The sequence below is a fragment of the Dendropsophus ebraccatus genome, chromosome 5, assembly GCF_027789765.1.
Source record: "Dendropsophus ebraccatus isolate aDenEbr1 chromosome 5, aDenEbr1.pat, whole genome shotgun sequence".
In the NCBI taxonomy this organism is placed as follows: Eukaryota; Metazoa; Chordata; class Amphibia; order Anura; family Hylidae; genus Dendropsophus; species Dendropsophus ebraccatus.
In genome coordinates, this window is record NC_091458.1 from 105,006,598 (window position 1) to 105,026,592 (window position 19,995).

At 42.2% G+C, this 19,995-nt stretch overlaps 1 protein-coding gene and 1 non-coding gene across 2 annotated transcripts in view; one reads left to right on the plus strand and one right to left on the minus strand.

Annotated features, from left to right (window-relative positions):
- Positions 1-15,828: 15,828 nt before the first annotated feature.
- Positions 15,829-19,995, plus strand: part of TMEM255B (transmembrane protein 255B) — a 51,102-nt gene continuing 46,935 nt past the window's right edge. Inside the window, exon 1 of the mRNA XM_069972402.1 lies at positions 15,829-15,913. Coding sequence (XP_069828503.1) covers positions 15,871-15,913 — 43 coding nt within the window. The 5' untranslated portion in view covers positions 15,829-15,870. The remainder of the gene's footprint in view (positions 15,914-19,995) is intronic.
- Positions 16,522-16,720, minus strand: LOC138794281 (U2 spliceosomal RNA). Its single transcript, XR_011363434.1, has one exon. It is a non-coding gene; the product is annotated as a U2 spliceosomal RNA (small nuclear RNA).

Genomic DNA, 19,995 nt, shown 5'->3' on the forward strand with positions numbered 1-19,995 from the left:
CCTGCATGGCATATAGGCCCAATTGCAGCAAGTAGGGGGCTGTAGTAGGGTCAATAGATAGAGAGCCTGAATGTAGCTGTGCAACAGCAACCAAATAGAGCCACCAATGGCGGTACTGCACAGAAAAGTGTGAGTGTAGCTGCAGGAAGATGAGCCGATGAGCTGGTAAAGAGACTTTGGAAACCATTACCCATTACCTAGTTGGTAAAAGAGAGAGACTCGAGAGTGAGTGACCAGTGGTTATTAAAAGACTGGTGGACTTCCGGCCTGTAAAGTGAATGCACTGATGGCTAAACAGGGACCGTAACATTCCAAGATAGTTATTAGGAGACAAGTTTAAGAATTTGTGAGTTATCCATCCTTCTGTTTAGTATGAGGTTGTATGAGTTAGACTATTTTTTCAAAAGCAAGCCCTAACTTGTGTTGAAGTTGAAACTGCGCTGCTGTTATTATTGCTGTTACAAGTACAGCAGTTTCCTCATAAAGCCGGTACAGCAAAACCTTGGATTACAAGTAACTTGGTTTGAGAGCGCTAACAATTTTTTAAAAATTAAACTCTGCTGGTGATAGGACACCTTCCTGCTCTCCTCCAATACAGTCTGCGCCAATGCTGCTTCTCTCTTACCCCTGAATTATCCCTTCACCAGTAGCGGCTCCACACCATTAGGTTTGCAGCCACCTGGGGAGTTGTGTGGGAAGGGAAAGTTAACTTATAAACCCCTTCTTTACTGATACAGTGTTCTTTGTTGATACAGAAAACCTTACCTACCTTTTTTTTGGGTAGTGAGAAGAACTGTCTGCTTTTCAGTTTCTTATGGGAAAATGTGTGCTATATGAGTGATTTGAATAACAAGCACGTTCCTGGAACAAATTTTGCTCGTAATCCAGGGTTTCACTGTATCTTGTTCTGACAATGACACTTGGGGGCTTGAAACTGTTCTATTGTGTGTATGTTGTATGTTGTGACAGAAATGGTCAAGGTTTGTAGCAGTGGATAGTCTGGCATCTGTGAAACGTTCTAATGTATTGGGCATGAGAACTTGTGGTAGTAACTAATGCAATGCCAAGCGCGCTGTGAAGTTGAGGCAAGCTGTTATAGGGGGTAGCCTCCCAGACACTCATGGCTTTACAGCAGGAACTAGGGATGGTCCGAACCCGCCGAGGTTCGGGTTCGGCTGAACTCGAACGCTCGGCTTAGGATTACTGCTGTCTGCCCGCTCCGTGCAGTGGGCGGATACAGCGGGAGGACCGCTTGGAAAACTAGGATACAGCCTATGGCTATGGCTGTATCCCAGTTTTCCAGGCGTTCCTCCCGCTGGATCCGCCCGCTGCACGGAGCGGGCAGATAGCGGTAATCATTGCGGATGGTTCGGGTTCGTACGAACTCCATACGAACTAGGTTCAGACAATCCCTAGCAGGAACCACAGACATCCGTGTCCTTTGCAATAGCACTGGACAGGAAATTCACTTTCTTTTTTTCTTAGAAATTGGATGAGGGTCTGATTCCTAACATAGACTATAGATTGTTGAAAAATCAGAGTTAAATATCTGTCTTCAGCAGTTTAAATAACTTGCCATTATTGTGGTGAATATACACTCATTGACACTCATATACACTCTCAGGCAGATAAATGATCGGAGGTATGGTATGAATAGACATTGGGTCTTGGGTCAGGTTCTGTTTGGGGTCTGAAAATGGTTGGTTCAAGTATGAAGGCCTCATGGTGGGCACTTTAATCCTGCCTTTGCTGTGGAGCAACACACTGCCCCAACTGCAGGCATGATGATCTGGGGAGCCATAGTATATGAAAGTCCATCACCCCAGTAGTGACGGGAAGGAAAGGACACATCCTGCCTCTCTCCTAGCAGGGCTTCAAACTGGCTTTTTTAGCTGGATAATTCTCACCTACACATAGCAAGAGTTTCCCAGCAATGTCTCTGCCAGTTATATTGTATCTAAAATGAGGAGGCTAAAATAAGCAATATGCCCATTCTTCTTATGTAAGTTTACACGGAGCGATAATTGGCCCGATCGTACAATTAACGATTTCGAAGTAACAATTTTTTTTTCATAATGATCAGCGTTTAGATGATACGATATATCATACAGAAAAATCGTTTTGCGATCGTGCGCCAGCAGCCCGGCCCCCCGCTCGCAGCCCGGCCCTCCACTCGCAGCCCGGTCCCCCGCTCATCCGCAGCCCGGCCCCAGGGTCAACCGCACCCCCCTGCGCCGCCCCGATCGCCACCCCCGCCGCCGCTCTGATCGCCACCCCCGCCACCGCTCCGATCGCCGTCCCCCCGCCGCCATCTCTCCGATCGCCAGCCCCCCCCGCCGCCGCTCTGATCGCCACAACCCCCCCCCCGGCTCCGATCGCCACCCCCCCCCCAATGCAAGGCAGCACTGATTGGCTAAATAGGAGAGCCGGGAATTTCAAACGGCTCCTCTTCAACCAATCAGTGCTGCCTTGCATTGATTGGCTGAAGAGCGGAACCGGGGATGTCGAAGACCTGCAACGCGGAGCAGGTAACGTATGGTTGCGGTGGGGGTGATCGGAACGGCGGCGGGGGTGGCGATCAGAGCGGCGGGGGTGGCAATCAGAGTATTGGTGGGGGTGGCGATCAGAGCGGCGCGGGGGTGGCGATCAGAGCGGCGGCGGGGGTGGCGATCAGAGCGGCGCCGGCAGGAGTGGCGGTCAGAGCGGCGGCAGGGGTTGGCGATCGAGCCGGCGCAGGGGGCTGTGGATGAGCGGGGGGCAAACTGAGGTGCAAATCTCTCACACGTTCACACGTAACGGATCCGCAGCGTATTTCACGCTGCTGCAGATCCCTTCACTGTCACTTTCAATGCGATTACATACTTAGAGCGGAATTGTCATCCCGCTGCGAGTATGTAAAAGGCAGCCCCTTAACTCCCTGCCAGCCTGGTGTATACATTACCGGGTCCGCGCTCCAGCTTGCTTCGGGGGCACCCGGCGTGTCGACGTACCGCTCAGCCAATCAATGTGCTGCCTCGTCGCAGCCAGGGGCCACATGAAAGACTGACATAGCTCTCGAGAGCCAGACTGGTACGTGGCTACTTTTTCCCCTCGCTTGTCTCCAGGTCAGGTGTGCTTTGCAATTAAGTTCCATTTGCTTCAATGAAACTGAGTTCTAAACCCCACCCAATCTGGAGACAAGAGAGGGGAAAAAAGGCCATGTTTTTGTAGCGCTGGATAACCCCTTTAATACGGCTGAAAAAAGACACATGTCTATCAAGTTCAACCAAGGAGGGGATGGATGGAGAGAAGGGGGAGGGATGATGGGTAGGTTCTTTAAATATGCATTCATTTTATTTTGTTCTAAGAACCTGTCTAAGGCTGGGTTCAAACTACGTTTTTGCAATCGTACAAAAAAACGTATGTGTGTTCATTCGTTTTGATCCGCTTTTCCATTGACTTCCATTAATAATGGAAGTCAATGGAAAAACGGATCAAAACGGATGCACACACTTGCAACCGTTCTTTCTATCCATTTTTCATCCGTTTTTTGCAAAAAAACGGATCGCAAAAACGTAGTGTGAACCCAGCCTAAGCCTGTTTTGAAGCCTCAACTGTTTTTACTGTTAGAGCAATCACATCCCGGCTGCTCATAGGCTGCGGGCATGAGATACCCACAGCCTATGACAATGATTAGAGCAGCAGGACAATGACACAGGACACCTACTGTTCTATTCTCCTTATGCTCAGCCTGCTCACACTGCAGTGAGCGTGCTGAACATATCAGTTGCGAGGATTCCCTAGAAGCTGCACAGCCACAGCTTCTAGGAATGCTGAAAGGTGGACGCCGGCCAGGCCGTACTTTGCCCAGGTCTGCCTTAAAGCCTACCTGTCATTAAAAAGACCATTGACATGTCACAGGACATGTCAAAAGTATTGATAGGTCAGGATCTCACTGCTGAGACCCCCACTGATCCAGAGACAGCTTCAGTTTCCTGTGACATGTCAAAAAGTCTTTCGTAATGACACATTTATTAAGTAATTAAACACTGCACACATAAGAGTGGCCACTGGAGGGCTCCCTACACCGAAAGGAAAAACATCCAAGGAAGGAATACTCATGCTTCTAATACTGTGTGCAGTTCGATGGTTCATTTCATAACTTTTTTGACAATTACTGTAATATTGTTTTTTTTTTAACCCCTTCATGGACAAAGGTCATTGATACACATAAGTCTAGGTCACAATGAAGCAGCGCTTTCCTCCTTGTCTCCTAAGAACCATTACTCTTTTATTTTTCTGCCTACAGGGCTGTTTGTGGGCTTATTTATTGTGTCATGATCTATAGTTTTTATACCAGTACCATATTGGTGTAGATGGAAAGTTTTGATTGCTGTTATTTTTTTTCTGATATATAATGTGACAAAAAATGCAATGCTTTTTTTCTCCTTTCATTTATGCTGTTTACCATGTGCGAACCATATTATTATATTACAATAGTAAACATTCCCACATGCTATGGTACCAAATATGTTTGTTTGTTTATTTATTTATTTATTTATTTGACATATTTTTATTTGTAAAATAGGAAATGGGGGTGATTTCAACTTTGATTAGGGCAGGGGCTTTGTAATATTTTTTAAGTCCCAAGTGGACTTTTATAAGCAATTAGCAATGCATAGCATTGATCAGTGACATCTGACAGCACAGAGATAGGTAAAAGACCTCCAGCTGTCAGGGAAACTGAAACTGTCGGGACCCCCACAGTCAAATTTGCTATAGATTGTGGCGATTAACTGGTTAATGGTGGACAGCAGTGTGATCATTGCTGTCTGTCATTGTGTCTGCTGCTGCTCACACTAAAGTCCCCTTCTCACCAGAAAGGCATAAATACCAACATTATAACTGCAAGGGAAACCGACAAATGGAACATATATAGCCACATGACTGACGTGAACGGGTTAAAGGGGAAATCCAGGTAGAGGTAAAAAAAAAATAAACTAGGTGCAGAAGCAAATTGCATTACTTACCTATCTATTCCAGTTTTGAAACTACAATAATCACAGATAGGTGGCTATAGTAATGCAATTCCACCAAGGGGTATCTCAAAATAACAAATGATCACAGATAGATTACCCAAAATAATAAAACATAACTTTTAATACATTAATGCAAAATAATATCCCCAACAATAGCCAAAAGCTCATAGAGCCAACACATAAATATACAGACAAGTGAAAAAATATGTATCTGACAGTATAGTGTGATCCCTGGCACCAACTCAAACAAATCATAGAGTGCGTAGCTCAGAGTAACTCACTGTCATGTGTCAAATACGAAAGGGGTATTCAAGGCAATTTTTCTCTCAGCCCACATGTGGGGAGCACCAGACCCTGTCGGTCCCTAATACGGTGCACCACCTACCCCTACTCGCTCAGGGAGTAGCGGAGTTATCGCCCTAAAAAGGACGGCCCCTGCCCCGTTCTACCCCTGTCATCTTCCCTACACTTAACCTGCCTAAGCTCCCGACACGTGTTTCGTGGGTACTCATCAGGGGAGTCACGTTAGGTAAATGACACTACCATCGGGTATATGTGTCATAATAATACAATACAGTAGGGGCGTCCTGACAGTGGTCAGAGACGCATAACTCACGTGGCCCAACGGCCGATAGTCATCTGTAGCAGCAGCGTATGGCTCCAGCTCGTCCGTCCCATCGCGGGGATCTAAATAATCAGGTAGCTGCCCGCCCATAGCGCGTCATCCCCAGCTTCCGGTTTCATGGAACGCAACTTGCGCTCCACTGACGTATAATTCTAGGGGACCCGCTCAGTGTCGGCGCTCCCAACATTTACTGGCAACATGCCCTGTTTACCAGATAGATCAAATAAAGTCAAATAAAGGAGTTATATGACTGGTAAGAACATATCAATTACTTAAAACACTGATTCATGCAAACTGCGGACATAGATGGAGAATTCATGTATTATAGAGGAAACAATCGGAACAATATCCCAGGGGGGGGGGGGGAAGGGGGGGTTCTCAGGGGGAGGTTTTTGGGGGGCGGGGGAAAAGTACACGGAGATACAATCAATGATGGAGAAATTTATACATATTTATATATCTACATGAGGCTCGTAAAGTTATATACAATTATCACAATTTACAAGAAACATCCAAATGTCAATTGTTCATTAAGGCCCTTGGGACACACTGTCTGCATACGGAATATCCACTCCGTTTCTCTTTGCAGAATCAGTCTGTCCCAATTACCACCTCTAATAGGGGGTCGTACAAGGTTTCAGGGATTGGAGCTTGTAGGACCCCCTATTAGAGGTGGTAATTGGGACAGACTGATTCTGCAAAGAGAAACGGAGTGGATATTCCGTATGCAGACAGTGTGTCCCAAGGGCCTTAATGAACAATTGACATTTGGATGTTTCTTGTAAATTGTGATAATTGTATATAACTTTACGAGCATCATGTAGATATATAAATATGTATAAATTTCTCCATCATTGATTGTATCTCCGTGTACTTTTCCCCCGCCCCCCAAAAACCTCCCCCTGAGAACCCCCCCTTCCCCCCCCCCCCCCTGGGATATTGTTCCGATTGTTTCCTCTATAATACATGAATTCTCCATCTATGTCCGCAGTTTGCATGAATCAGTGTTTTAAGTAATTGATATGTTCTTACCAGTCATATAACTCCTTTATTTGACTTTATTTGATCTATCTGGTAAACAGGGCATGTTGCCAGTAAATGTTGGGAGCGCCGACACTGAGCGGGTCCCCTAGAATTATACGTCAGTGGAGCGCAAGTTGCGTTCCATGAAACCGGAAGCTGGGGATGACGCGCTATGGGCGGGCAGCTACCTGATTATTTAGATCCCCGCGATGGGACGGACGAGCTGGAGCCATACGCTGCTGCTACAGATGACTATCGGCCGTTGGGCCACGTGAGTTATGCGTCTCTGACCACTGTCAGGACGCCCCTACTGTATTGTATTATTATGACACATATACCCGATGGTAGTGTCATTTACCTAACGTGACTCCCCTGATGAGTATCCACGAAACACGTGTCGGGAGCTTAGGCAGGTTAAGTGTAGGGAAGATGACAGGGGTAGAACGGGGCAGGGGCCGTCCTTTTTAGGGCGATAACTCCGCTACTCCCTGAGCGAGTAGGGGTAGGTGGTGCACCGTATTAGGGACCGACAGGGTCTGGTGCTCCCCACATGTGGGCTGAGAGAAAAATTGCCTTGAATACCCCTTTCGTATTTGACACATGACAGTGAGTTACTCTGAGCTACGCACTCTATGATTTGTTTGAGTTGGTGCCAGGGATCACACTATACTGTCAGATACATATTTTTTCACTTGTCTGTATATTTATGTGTTGGCTCTATGAGCTTTTGGCTATTGTTGGGGATATTATTTTGCATTAATGTATTAAAAGTTATGTTTTATTATTTTGGGTAATCTATCTGTGATCATCAGTTTTGAAACTAACAAAAATCTATTTGTTTTGAGGGGTTTTGTTCTGTATTGTGTGGCTGTACTTCCTGGTTGAGCAGTATTACACAGAACTACAGGTTCCACAATGCAATGCTTTCCCTCAGCTGTTCATCACAGTCCCCCTCCCTAATCTATTGCAGAACATCTAGGCTGTGTTCACACATTGCAGTTTTATTGTGTTACAGAATTAATCGCAGTACTTTATCATTTCATTGTGGTCCCACCAACACAGCACACAGTTACTACCTGTAACACCACACGGCACGCTGTATTCTCTACCTGTAACACCATACAGCACACTGTATTCTCTACCTGTAACACCATACAGCACACTGTATTCTCTACCTGTAACACCACATAGCACGCTGTATTCTCCACCTGTAACACCACACAACATGCTGTATACTCTACCTGTAACACCACACAGCGCGCTGTATTCTCTACCTGTAACACCACACAGCACGCTGTATTCTCTACCTGTAACACCACACAGCGCACTGTATTCTCTACCTGTAACATCACACAGCACGCTGTATTCTCTACCTGTAACACCACATAGCACGCTGTATTCTCTACCTGTAACACCACACAGCACACTGTATTCTCTACCTGTAACACCACACAGCACACTGTATTCTCTACCTGTAACACCACACAGCACGCTGTATTCTCTACCTGTAACACCACATAGCATGCTGTATTCTCTACATGTAACACCACACAGCACGCTGTATTCTCTACCTGTAACACCACACAGCACGCTGTATTCTCTACCTGTAACACCCCACAGCACGCTGTATTCTCTACCAGTAACACCACACAGCACATGGTATTCCCTACCTGTAACACCACACAGCATGCTGTATTCTCTACCTGTAACACCACACAGCACGCTGTATTCTCTACCTGTAACACCACACAGCATGCTGTATTCTCTACCTGTAACACCACACAGCACGTTGTATTCTCTACCTGTAACACCACACAGCACGCTGTATTCTCTAGCTGTAACACCACACAGCACGTTGTATTCTCTACCTCTAACACCACACATAGCACGCTTTATTCTCTTCCTGTAGCACCACACAACGCGCTGTATTCTCTACCTATAACACCACACAGCACACTGTATTCTCTACCTGTAACACCACACTGTATTTTCTACCTGTAACACCACACAGCACACTGCATTCTCTGCCTGTAACACCACACAGCACACTGTATTCTCTACCTGTAACACCACACAGCACGTTGTATTCTCTACCTGTAACACCACACAGCACACTGTATTCTCTACCTGTAACACCACACAGCACGTTGTATTCTCTACCTGTAACACCACACATAGCACGCTTTATTCTCTTCCTGTAGCACCACACATTGCGCTGTATTCTCTACCTGTAACACCACACAGCACACTGTATTCTCTACCTGTAACACCACACAGCACACTGTATTTTCTACCTGTAACAGCACACTGTATTCTCTACCTGTAACACCACACTGTATTTTGTACCTGTAACACCACACAGCACACTGTATTCTCTACCTGTAACACCACACAGCACACTGTATTCTCTACCTGTAACACCACACAGCACACTGTATTCTCTACCTGTAACACCACACAGCACGCTGTATTCTCTAACAGTAACACCACACAGCACGCTGTATTCTCTACCAGTAACACCACACAGCACACTGTATTCTCTACCAGTAACACCACACAGCACACTGTATTCTCTACCTGTAACACCACACAGCACGCTGTATTCTCTACCTGTAACACCACACAGCACACTGTATTCTCTACCTGTAACACCACACAGCACGCTGTATTCTCTACCTGTAACACCACACAGCACGCTGTATTCTCTACCTGTAACACCGCACAGCACGCTGTATTCTCTACCTGTAACACCGCACAGCACGCTGTATTCTCTACCTGTAACACCACACAGCACACTGTATTCTCTACCTGTAACACCACACAGCACACTGTATTCTCTACCTGTAAAACCACACAGCATGCTATATTCTCTACCCGTAATGCTTATATTGGAATAAAGTAAAGAACTTTTTGACTAAAATTTTTTGTTCTTTTCATCTCCACGCACATATTATGATCAAGCATCTTTTATCTTTGAGGTTGAGCCCCACAATAATGACTTTATCCGATATTATCTTACATGGGATATACTGTTTATGCTTTATTTTTTTTGTCCAGGTGGGATTGGCAGTGCCGGCTCTGATTCTCTGTACTGTTTAGCATTGTTTAATTGTGTTACTGCATCATTTTTGTGAAGACACTGCAGTACTGCAATAAAACTCCAACATGTGCGAACATAGCCCTAATTTAACTGCAGACTTTTGCACAATCAGTAAAGTTGCAGCAGCTGCTTGTGGTTGGTCAGAGATGGTGAATCACTCAGGGGATTGGGGGATCCAGCCAAGCCTCCTGTGACATCACGCCCTGCCCCCTGTCTGCATCATCAGCCTGTGCTCAGCAAACACATACAATGTGAGACAGAAGCATGGAATCTGTCTCCATAGGTGGGAGAGCAGTGGGAGCAGGAGAAAATGTGAATTGGCACAGAGGCCAGTTTTCTTCACTTCCTGGATTTCAATCAGCTACCAGTGTGGCAGAACCGCACAGATACGGTAATGCATTGTATAGACACATCTATATAACTTTTAATAGAAAAACTGTTTTCCTTATGTAGAGTTCCCCTTTAATGTGTGTTAGATACTGTATAAGACTTCCCTGCTTTTTTGCAAGAAAACATTGCTAAGTGATGATGATGATGATGATGACAAAAATATTAAATAATTCTTAGATTTCAGACAGGCAATTTCAGTGCCTGAGCCCTCATTGATCAATGTTTCCTGGTCTCAACAGGGGAAATGCCCTCTAAAGAGATGATTTGGATCACAACTGCAGTCAGCGATTGGCTAAATGGAGCATGTCCTGTGTGCTGAGACCTTTAAGTTATGTTCAGGGCCAGGCACCAGCAGCAGAGAATGGGCAGGCATGCTTACCAAGGCAACCAGGAAGTTGGATGTGGGCAAGATGGGTGGGAGGGGGATTAATGGTGGGCTAGTTCACAGTGCAGGCACCACTGCTCTCCTGAACAGCTGACTGGCACCCAGAAACCCCATTTGTTTTGTCCTTATGTTGTTTCCTACTTGTAAAGCTTCTTTCTAATGGTAGATTCACACACATCAAGAGTTACTTGTAGGTCCAGCAATAAAATTATTAAGGCTTCGCATCATCTCCTTTCTCTTTTTTTCTCCTGATTTAAATATTGACTAATTTGGTTTATTCACACACAGTCATAAAAAATGTAAAGATACCTTTTGATGTTTGATTTTTTAACATTATATAAAGATAAGAGTAATGTAAATGATTAAGACTGCCATTGCATAGTAAGCATACTAAACTGATTAGGCACTGTTAGGCAGCCATTAGGGCTCTGATGCACACCATGCCTTTTATTCTTAGGCCTCGCCCACACATCCGTGTGCAGCTTGTGATATACGGTGCCTGTGCTGGCCGCATATCATGGACTGAACACTTATCTGTGATGAAACACTGTGTATCCTTTATTATGATGCAGTGAGCTCCTGAACACCCAGAGCACTACACTACTAAACTAAAAGAAATGTTTAATAGAGAAATATAACGATTACTGAACAGTAGTTTTCATGATTGCATAAAAAAAAAAAAAATTAAATAATAATGGGTGGAATAACATAGTCTACCATGCTATTCCATGCCTCATATAGTTGCTGGAATGTAACATATAAGGCCTCAATTACACATATTGTGTTTCCCTGAAAATAAGACATCCTCTTAACATAAGATGCCCTAACTAGCCTAAAGCAAGCCATCCCCAAAAAGTAAGCCCCCCCCCCCCAAAAGTAAAGCCATCCTCGTTGCATACTGGTCCATCTGTAGTGCTGTCTGTAGCTTCAGATCCATGGCCACAGACAGCACTACAGACATGTGCATGAGACTTTAGTTCTGCATATTGATGAAACCCAGTGTTTCAGCATATGTATGAGAGTAATAATATGCCACCTTGGGAATTTTGTGTGCATATAACCTAAAGCATGGGTCTCCAAACTGAGGCCCTCCAGCTATTGCAAAACCATATTCTCATTATACCCGGACAGTGTCGGACTGAGATATCTGGGGCCCACCAGGGGAAATGATCCTGGGGGCCCACCAATGAAGAACCATTGAGAAACAAAATGTCAGTCAGTGTTTGTGCAGGTTCTAAAGCTAACGGACCACCAAAGGATCCTCAGATCCTCTGGTGGGCCAGTCCAACACTGTGCCTGGACAGCTAAAGCTTTGGATTTGGCTGTCCACACATAATGGGAAATGTAGTATTGCAACAGATGGAGGGCCACAGTTTGGAGACCCATGCCCTAAAGCATTCCTCTCAAAAATTTTAGACATGTCACAAGGACATATTCTACATGTTCTGAACTGGACACCTGACCAAATGTGGGTTCCTTTTGGGTAGCTTTTTTGGATTTTCCGAAAATGTTTCTGCTGTTTTTACCCCACAGACAGTTTGAAGCCACTTTGACACTAAGTAAAAACACTGGGCCAAGGATCACCATTACGTCTTTACTGAACTGTGCTGTATCTAACATACTGAACAGTTATCTAATAAGACAGTTGGAGCTTCTGTTGGTCTGGTATATCCTTACAGTCCTGTATTGATCTGTTTGTGTTCTATAACAGTGAAGAGGACCAGAAAATTGATTTAAGGGGGTTATCTTTAGAAAATGCTTGTAGCAGCTTCTATAAATAAATGAGCTCAGGGAATTTTGAGATGTTCTGAATATTTTAATCCACAAACATTGAGAAAAGATGCACATTTTATTGATTTGGACTAGTTCTAACAGTGGAAATGTATTCAAGACTAATGCTCAACATTGAGCTTATATAATTTAATTACAACCACAATAGCTTTCAAATTGAATTCAAGCCGTTTCCAGTGTCTGCCATGGTCAACTGTTTAAAAACAACAAATCTGTCGACTGCAGGAAGTAAAGGAGACTGAAGGGTGCCTATCATCTGAGTCACACAACATATTTTCCTTTAATGCTAAAGGACAGACAAATATTCTAGAAGGTAAAAAATCTGGAGCACATTAGCACAATTTATTCCAGATATGTGGGAAATAATTCTCATTTGCTGGAATGGAACTGAATGGAAGCAGTAATTGGCAAACCTACTGGCAGTGAAGCATATGACTAATCTTAATGTTCTGTAAAGATGGTTCTAATGTAACCTAGGTGTGGAGGGAAGACTCTAAACATCTCATGGTAATTTATAAGAGTGTCCTTATATCCCTGTTGGGTGATTTCTATATGCAAGTAATACAATGTAGAAAGAATACACATAAGCTAGATCCACGTTCTGTATCTGAGATAATTTTGTTGTCAAAGTCTTTTAGAGGGAAAATCCCAAAGAGGTCACCATGTTTGTCAATGTGAATGTACTCACTTGGATATTAATTATCTGTTCGTCCATAAAGTCAAATGAGAGCACTCACATTTAGATAATTAAAAAAAAAAGATAAATAAAGGATTTAAATGGAATAGAAATAGAAATAAGATGTGTATTTTATATATATATATATATATATATATATATATATATATATATATATATATATATATAGTTTCTAAAATCACAGGCGTATTTTAGCCTCAAAATGACAGACGTCCAAAAATACCTTAGAAAAAAGATGATTTGTGAACCAGATGTAGCCCAAATGTGCTGTTTTTAATAAAGTAACTTACGTCCCTGTATTTTTCTTTCTTACTGGTTTCCTCTCTGAACTGTGACCTGGCTGTTGCCATGCAACAGTGCACACACTTTCCCACAACCCCCCTTGCTTGCAGGCTAAGTGGAGACCAAATGCCTGTACTTCCAGGAGATTGCAATTGAACTTAGCATGCCTGGTCCACCCTAGTGGGTGATAACAAAGGGCAACAGGTTATCAAAACAAAGCAGGCACAAACTCTCAAATAGGACATTTGTCCATGTGTGTACATAAACACTATGGGGCACTAGTGCAAACTTGAAAGAAAGTGCAGTTTTTGTGCAAGGACCCCTGTGCGCAAAAAATGACAATTTTTTCAGGTTTGCACCTTATGCATCATGGAGGAGAGGGCATGGCATTGCATGTGGGGAAGTGTGTCCTGCCTGTGCGCAAAATTTATCACATTTATCACTCTGAATAGGGCAAAAAGAGGCTACAAAACTATGACAGCTCCAAACTGGTGTAAATCTTTTCATTTGCAGCTCTGCTAGGCTGGATTTATCAAGACATGTGCGGGGAATAGCGGGGAAATTTATATATAGAGGTACAAAAAAAGGCCCCTACATGTTTGCGAAGTATTCCATTTACAAGGAAAAGTAAAACGGTTCTGTCAATACTATTAAGTTATCAGGTATTCTCTCTCATCATGTTTATGTAAAGGAAAATACACAAAAAAAAGCACAATACAGATTTTGCAAATGATCCTTGTATAAAATTATTTTAAAGTTCACCTGCCATTACAGGTACCTTTTAAGGATAAGCAGTCATGTGAGTGTATCTAAGGACTAGCACTATTTCTGGCCATTATATAACCTGTAAATTTTTCAAAAGATCTCCGCTCTGCGGGCTTTGTTTGTAACTCTCAGTTGTCTCCCACACACTGCACACATACAGAAGAGGGGATTGAAGGGTTCCTGCTCCCCACATGTGTAAAGAACACTTTCAGAAGCAGCAGCATAACGGATATTATGGAGCAGTATTAAGCAGTATAAGCTGAAATCAAGCACTTGAGTTAGATCTTTTACTCGCCCTCAGCTCCTATACTTTTTCTGCAATCTCTCTCTGCATCTAGCTCTCTCCGTCCTCTACATAGACTTCCATGGACAGCTGCAACCTGATATTTTAGTAAGCTGATCTGTCTGAAGATAGGATGGTAGAAATGGAGGCTTATATTCAGAGAACATGGATTTTTATTCTCTGATTAGATATAATACAAAGGATTTTAAAGTCCCTTGTTTTGTTGATTTATTTAAAGTGTGTTGAACTGACAGTGTCCATTTAGATAGATAATATGATATAATGATATTAAATATGAACTTAAGTGTCCATATGAAATACTGTTATCATAAATCTGAAACATCAACAACCAATGTCTCACTCGAGTTTCCTTGTTACAAATCACAGATTTAATTTAGCCGCTAGAATGTGACATTGAACTGTACTCACCTGCAGATGCTCATCCATCCGTACAGACTGTGAGATTACAAGATCATCAACAAGAAAGTCATCTGCAATAAGAAGTACTTTTACATTACTTTTATACACAATTCTATTGTTTATCAATTTGCAAATAAAAGTATTCAGCAAAAAGACTTTTATTTTAGTGAAAATTGCCTAAAGTCAATATTGTACACTGCAAAACTTGGCACATCTCATAATGTGTAGTGAAAATCCATTACTACATTGTGAATATTGCCCATATATATTTAAAGGAAGCTTATAAACTACTTTTACTCCCCTAAAGTAACAGAGGTGAAGCCACAGTCACAATTCTCTGCCTGTTTTCCCCTTTAGCTGTGGCTGCTATGACAGTGTGTTCAATAAATAAATAATTCATGTGCCCACATAGTCTTTTCTTCTGGGGGGCAAGATAGATCACATACATAAAAATAAAACAAAAATAATCAAATAAATAGTATACATAAAGTCAATTATAAATAATTACATCATTTTATACATCAAAATAAACACTAGCGGGCACAAACAAATTCTATTTGACAGTTTAGCTTTTAAAAAAATCTTTAAACTTGAAAAACTGTTTTTACTCTTTGTTACAATCTAAAAACACCATAAAAAACACTAAATTTTTTTTATTTTATTTTTTAGGACTAAAAAACAAAACCTTATTTTTACAGGCCAAAGCTATGTTAACTTAACTTAAAGTTATCAATAATCAATACCTTATTTTTTAACATCTGTATAATTTAATATTTGTATGCCATTGCATTTTATTGCAAAAACAAGTAAATGTTGTGAAAATATTAATACAAAGTATATGACAATAAAAAAGAAACAGGAAATTCAGTGAGCAGGAGAAAGATGTAACAAGAGAAGCAGTCATCATCACCCACTGCCACATATCACACCTGTCTCTCCAGCAGGTCACATTGAGATAGACATACAGTAGGCAGACAGTTCCTACACTGTGCAGAACTGGTTGAATTGTAGCTTGGAAGGGATAGCTTATAACCCAGGCAAGGAGAAGGCTGCTGTAAATGTGATCAGTTGGAGTCATCATCTCTTGCAGGATGCAGCCAGCTTCTGCTCCTACAGCTGCTTTCAATGCCACAGGTAAATTTCACTTCAAATATTGTCCACTGTTTATTGTGCTATGGTAAATTTGCTGTAAAATAGATATTCTCTAGTGTCTTGTGTCCTTTCCTAATTTTATTTTTGTAAATATCTAAATTTATACAAAATAAAGTGGTTTGTGTTTGAAGGTAATGCACATATATAGCTTAATTTTTAGGTTAAATGTTTTAAATGTTTAATAGTTTAATAATGTTTAATAATATTAATACGATCACATTTATGGGGCAAATAACAATGCTGTTTTTGTTTTTATGTCATCCCACCTATAATATTGATGAGAATTTTGTTACACACTTTATACAGTTATAATAACCTATAGTGGAAAGAAACCTGTAAAATAACATCCAGCCCATGATATAATATACCATTATCCTGAAATAAACAGAAATAAGGCTGTTGGGGGTAAGGAGAGTAGGAGGGACAGACCTGCAATTAATATTTTATAAAGTTTTATATAGTTAATGAGCTTCACTTGTTTCTAGTCTCAGTTCCACCTTAGCCATAATACGCTTAGGTAAACCAAGCTGGAATGTGAGTCTACCACTAAACTCAATTAGATTTTAATTCGAGCTATATGACATGCCTTAATAAGCTAGTGTCTGTCCTTGTAGCCAACTAACAGTCCCCTTAAAGAAGCACTCTGGAGAGGACGGAGCAAGCTCTTTTTCCATCTCCCTGTTCTAAAAATCCATTTAATATATAGTGCCCAGATAGGGGACGTATGAGATATAAAATTGATAAGAACAGATACTACACTTGATCTTAGCCAAAAGGCCGAGAAGTGATAGTTGCACCTATACTGTACATTTTGAACCATTTTATTATGACAGCTGTATCATGTGATTCCCACCCAGATCACTAGTCCGGCTTAACTTCCTATGTGGATAGGTCAGTCTCTCCTTTGGTAGAACTTCCTGAGAACTACAAGGTTACAACAGAATGTATAAAATCCCTCTCGGAAGCTCTGACACACCTTACCCTCCAACCAGTCTCTACACTCCTTGTTCCTCTGTATGTCCCTCCATATATAAATTGTTACTAGAGATATAATTTTTGCTGTAAGGGGGCTGGTGGGCAGTGATATATTGGGTACATCCATACTGTTATAAGAATGCCCTGACTCACAATGTCTCTCTGCTTTACCTGCTGACAGTGCGGGGCATCTCCTGCCTTCTGTCTGATGACTGTTTCCTTCTATTAGCGAACTGACTCTATTCAGACCCTAAGAGACCTCTGAATGTTGATGAGCACTGAACTTGTCAATGTTAAGAAGTCCCCTGGACAGCAAATGGTGCAGTGGCTGAACATGTGTGCTGCCACGTCTTTCACTCAGTTTCTGCTATGGGGAAAATCCCAGAGTGCCTATAAGTAGCTCGGAGGCTTAAAGCTTAACCTTTATTATTTATGCTATAAAAAATGGGAAGTGTTCAAACAACAGTGCAGTGGTGAAAATAAAATAGAGATGGGTGGCTCAAACCTCTCTTACAAAGGTGGAGGGGTTGGTGTACGTTTAGGCAGAGATAACGGTCAGGATGGAAGCACTTTGGCCGTAAGCGCTAGACTAGTGAACTCAATGTTCTATCGACTTTTACAATACGTGGCAACCAAGCGATAAAAACAAAACACCCTTGGTTGTCCCTGACCGCTAATCTTTCTATCCTAATAGTCTTTCACATTACAGCAATGTTGAAAGATGCAGGCGTGTCCACTCGGGAGCACGCTAGATGTCTGAGTACAGACACCTAGATGCGAGTTTGTATACGCATATAACAGCCCCAATAGCAATCACCCATGTTCTAATCTAAAATCGTACTGCTGCCTTTTCTGACATGTTTCGCCAGTAGCTCACTGGCCGATACTTTGAAAAAGCTCCATAGCAGAAACTAATAAAACGTGCCTTCTGGACTTGGCTGGGATCTCCCCTTCACTTCTTTTACTTAGGACTAGGAAGGAGAGGATCATCTGATCTCTGTGGTGACCCATCACCACAGCTAGATATACTTGCTAGATATACTTGATGCTAGATATACTTGATGCGTCTGATGTATACCTATGACTAGGGACGAGTGATTTTTTTTATTTTTATTTGCACACCACACATAATGAACAGCACTGAAACAGCTAAACAATTGTTTCGCTGTTTTGCTGCATAACTTACCTGTTCGCGCTCCCCCGGTGTCTTCTTCTATGTCCCCAAGCCTTCAGCCCGCTCAGCCAATTACTGACTGAGAAAGCACTGCAGCCAGTGAATGGCTGAGCGGGCTGTCACTCTCCAGGCAAGATTGATAGCCTGCTCAGCCAATCACTGGCTGTCTGTCACTCCAGAGAGGAAAGTGACAGCCCGCACAGCCAATTGGTGACACTCACTTATGTCTGGAAAGCGAGATCCCCATCCTATCTTGGCTGAAGGCACGGAGACAAGACAGGTAAGAGGACTTCGGGGAAGTGCAGACAGGTGAGGAAATCTTTTTTTTTTTTTTTGTGAATTTTAAAAGTGCTTTGTCGAAAAAGCTTCCATGGAGTTGCTTTGCTCATCCCTATGTATGACAACTGCCAATTGGAAAAATCCATCATAAATAGGGTCCCATGTTTTTTATTTTTTTTTTAAAGTGTATGGTTATGTTCCCACAACATTTTTTTCTTATCTGTTTATTTATTCTTAAAATTAAGTCCGTCATTTCGCCGTTTGGTTGCACGTCAATTAAAATGTGGCAATAACAGACATCTTTAAAAAAAAAAAAAAAAAAAAAAAAAAAAAGCAGACGCCGGAACCTGTCACAGCATTTGTATTGAACAGATTTGGCTGGGTACTGCTCACACAGTGTTAAGGGTACAAAAACACACACCGTATACGCAGCGTATTTACTTCTGCGATACGCAACAGATACGCAGCAGATACGCAGCAGATTAGCTCTAAATAACTGAACACAGCATCAAATCTGCACCATCAAATCTGCTGCGTATCTGCTGCATATACGGTGTGTGTGTGTTTGTACCCTAAATCAACATTTATAACTAAATGAACAAAACATAAATGTATAAACAAAAAAAAATGTTCTTGATATTTTTCAGACTGCTGTGTAGTGGATAGAATACGACTTACTCGTATAGACACAGCAATCTAAACACAGTGATCGGATAGTTTGTAAATTATTTAACAATTACACAATGGTGATACTAACACGTCTACTATAATGTTACTTCAGCATATCACTTACACCATGACTGCAGTCAGTTTTAGAAGCTGCACATAGTAAGCATGCAAGGTTAGTAATAAAAAGAAACGTGTGTAGTTCTGCCTTAGTATCCCACAGTGTCTCTATGGGAGGGCTTGTGTGCCTCCACTTCCGTCACTCTCCACTCTTTGCGCAGAGAGCAGCAGGAGCGGAGACGCGCAAGTCCTCCCATAGAGACACTGTAGGACACTGAGGCAGGCGGGATTCTCCACCACGGAATTCCACCGCCTATAGGCCTTATTTACACATCCTGTAATCTACGGATCCCTATTTCCGTATTCGAGTTAGTGCACATTGTTGTCTATTGGGCTATTCACACGATCAGTAGATTACAAGGACGCAAACCAATGCTGGAAAAAAAATGTCCTAGTGCGTACCTAGATCCACTTACGGATTGTAACCTGTTGGGAATTCGTATTTAAGTTAAAAAAATTGACATGATGAAAAAAAATAAAAAGGATTTACAGAAATACAGATGCACTACATATGCCCAACCCGTAATTTTTTGCGTATTGTACGGGTGGATAGCGGGAGGAATCTATGGACAGGAAAAAAAATACTGAACGTGTGTATAAGGCCAGTGTGAATATACCCTTATGGTATTCATGTCCTTGGAAGAGGACCAACGGGTGCACTGGAGCACTGCATGTCTGAGCCTCTCAGGATTATGTACTGGTAGCAGGGCATCAAGAAATAGAATTGGCAAAACGTATGCAAAGCCATGTATAAAAATTGTAGCACCACCTGATATCTTATTACTATAATTTTTATTAATAAAATGTCAAACATTGTAGGCTTAGACATGGTGACCTTTATGACAGTGAT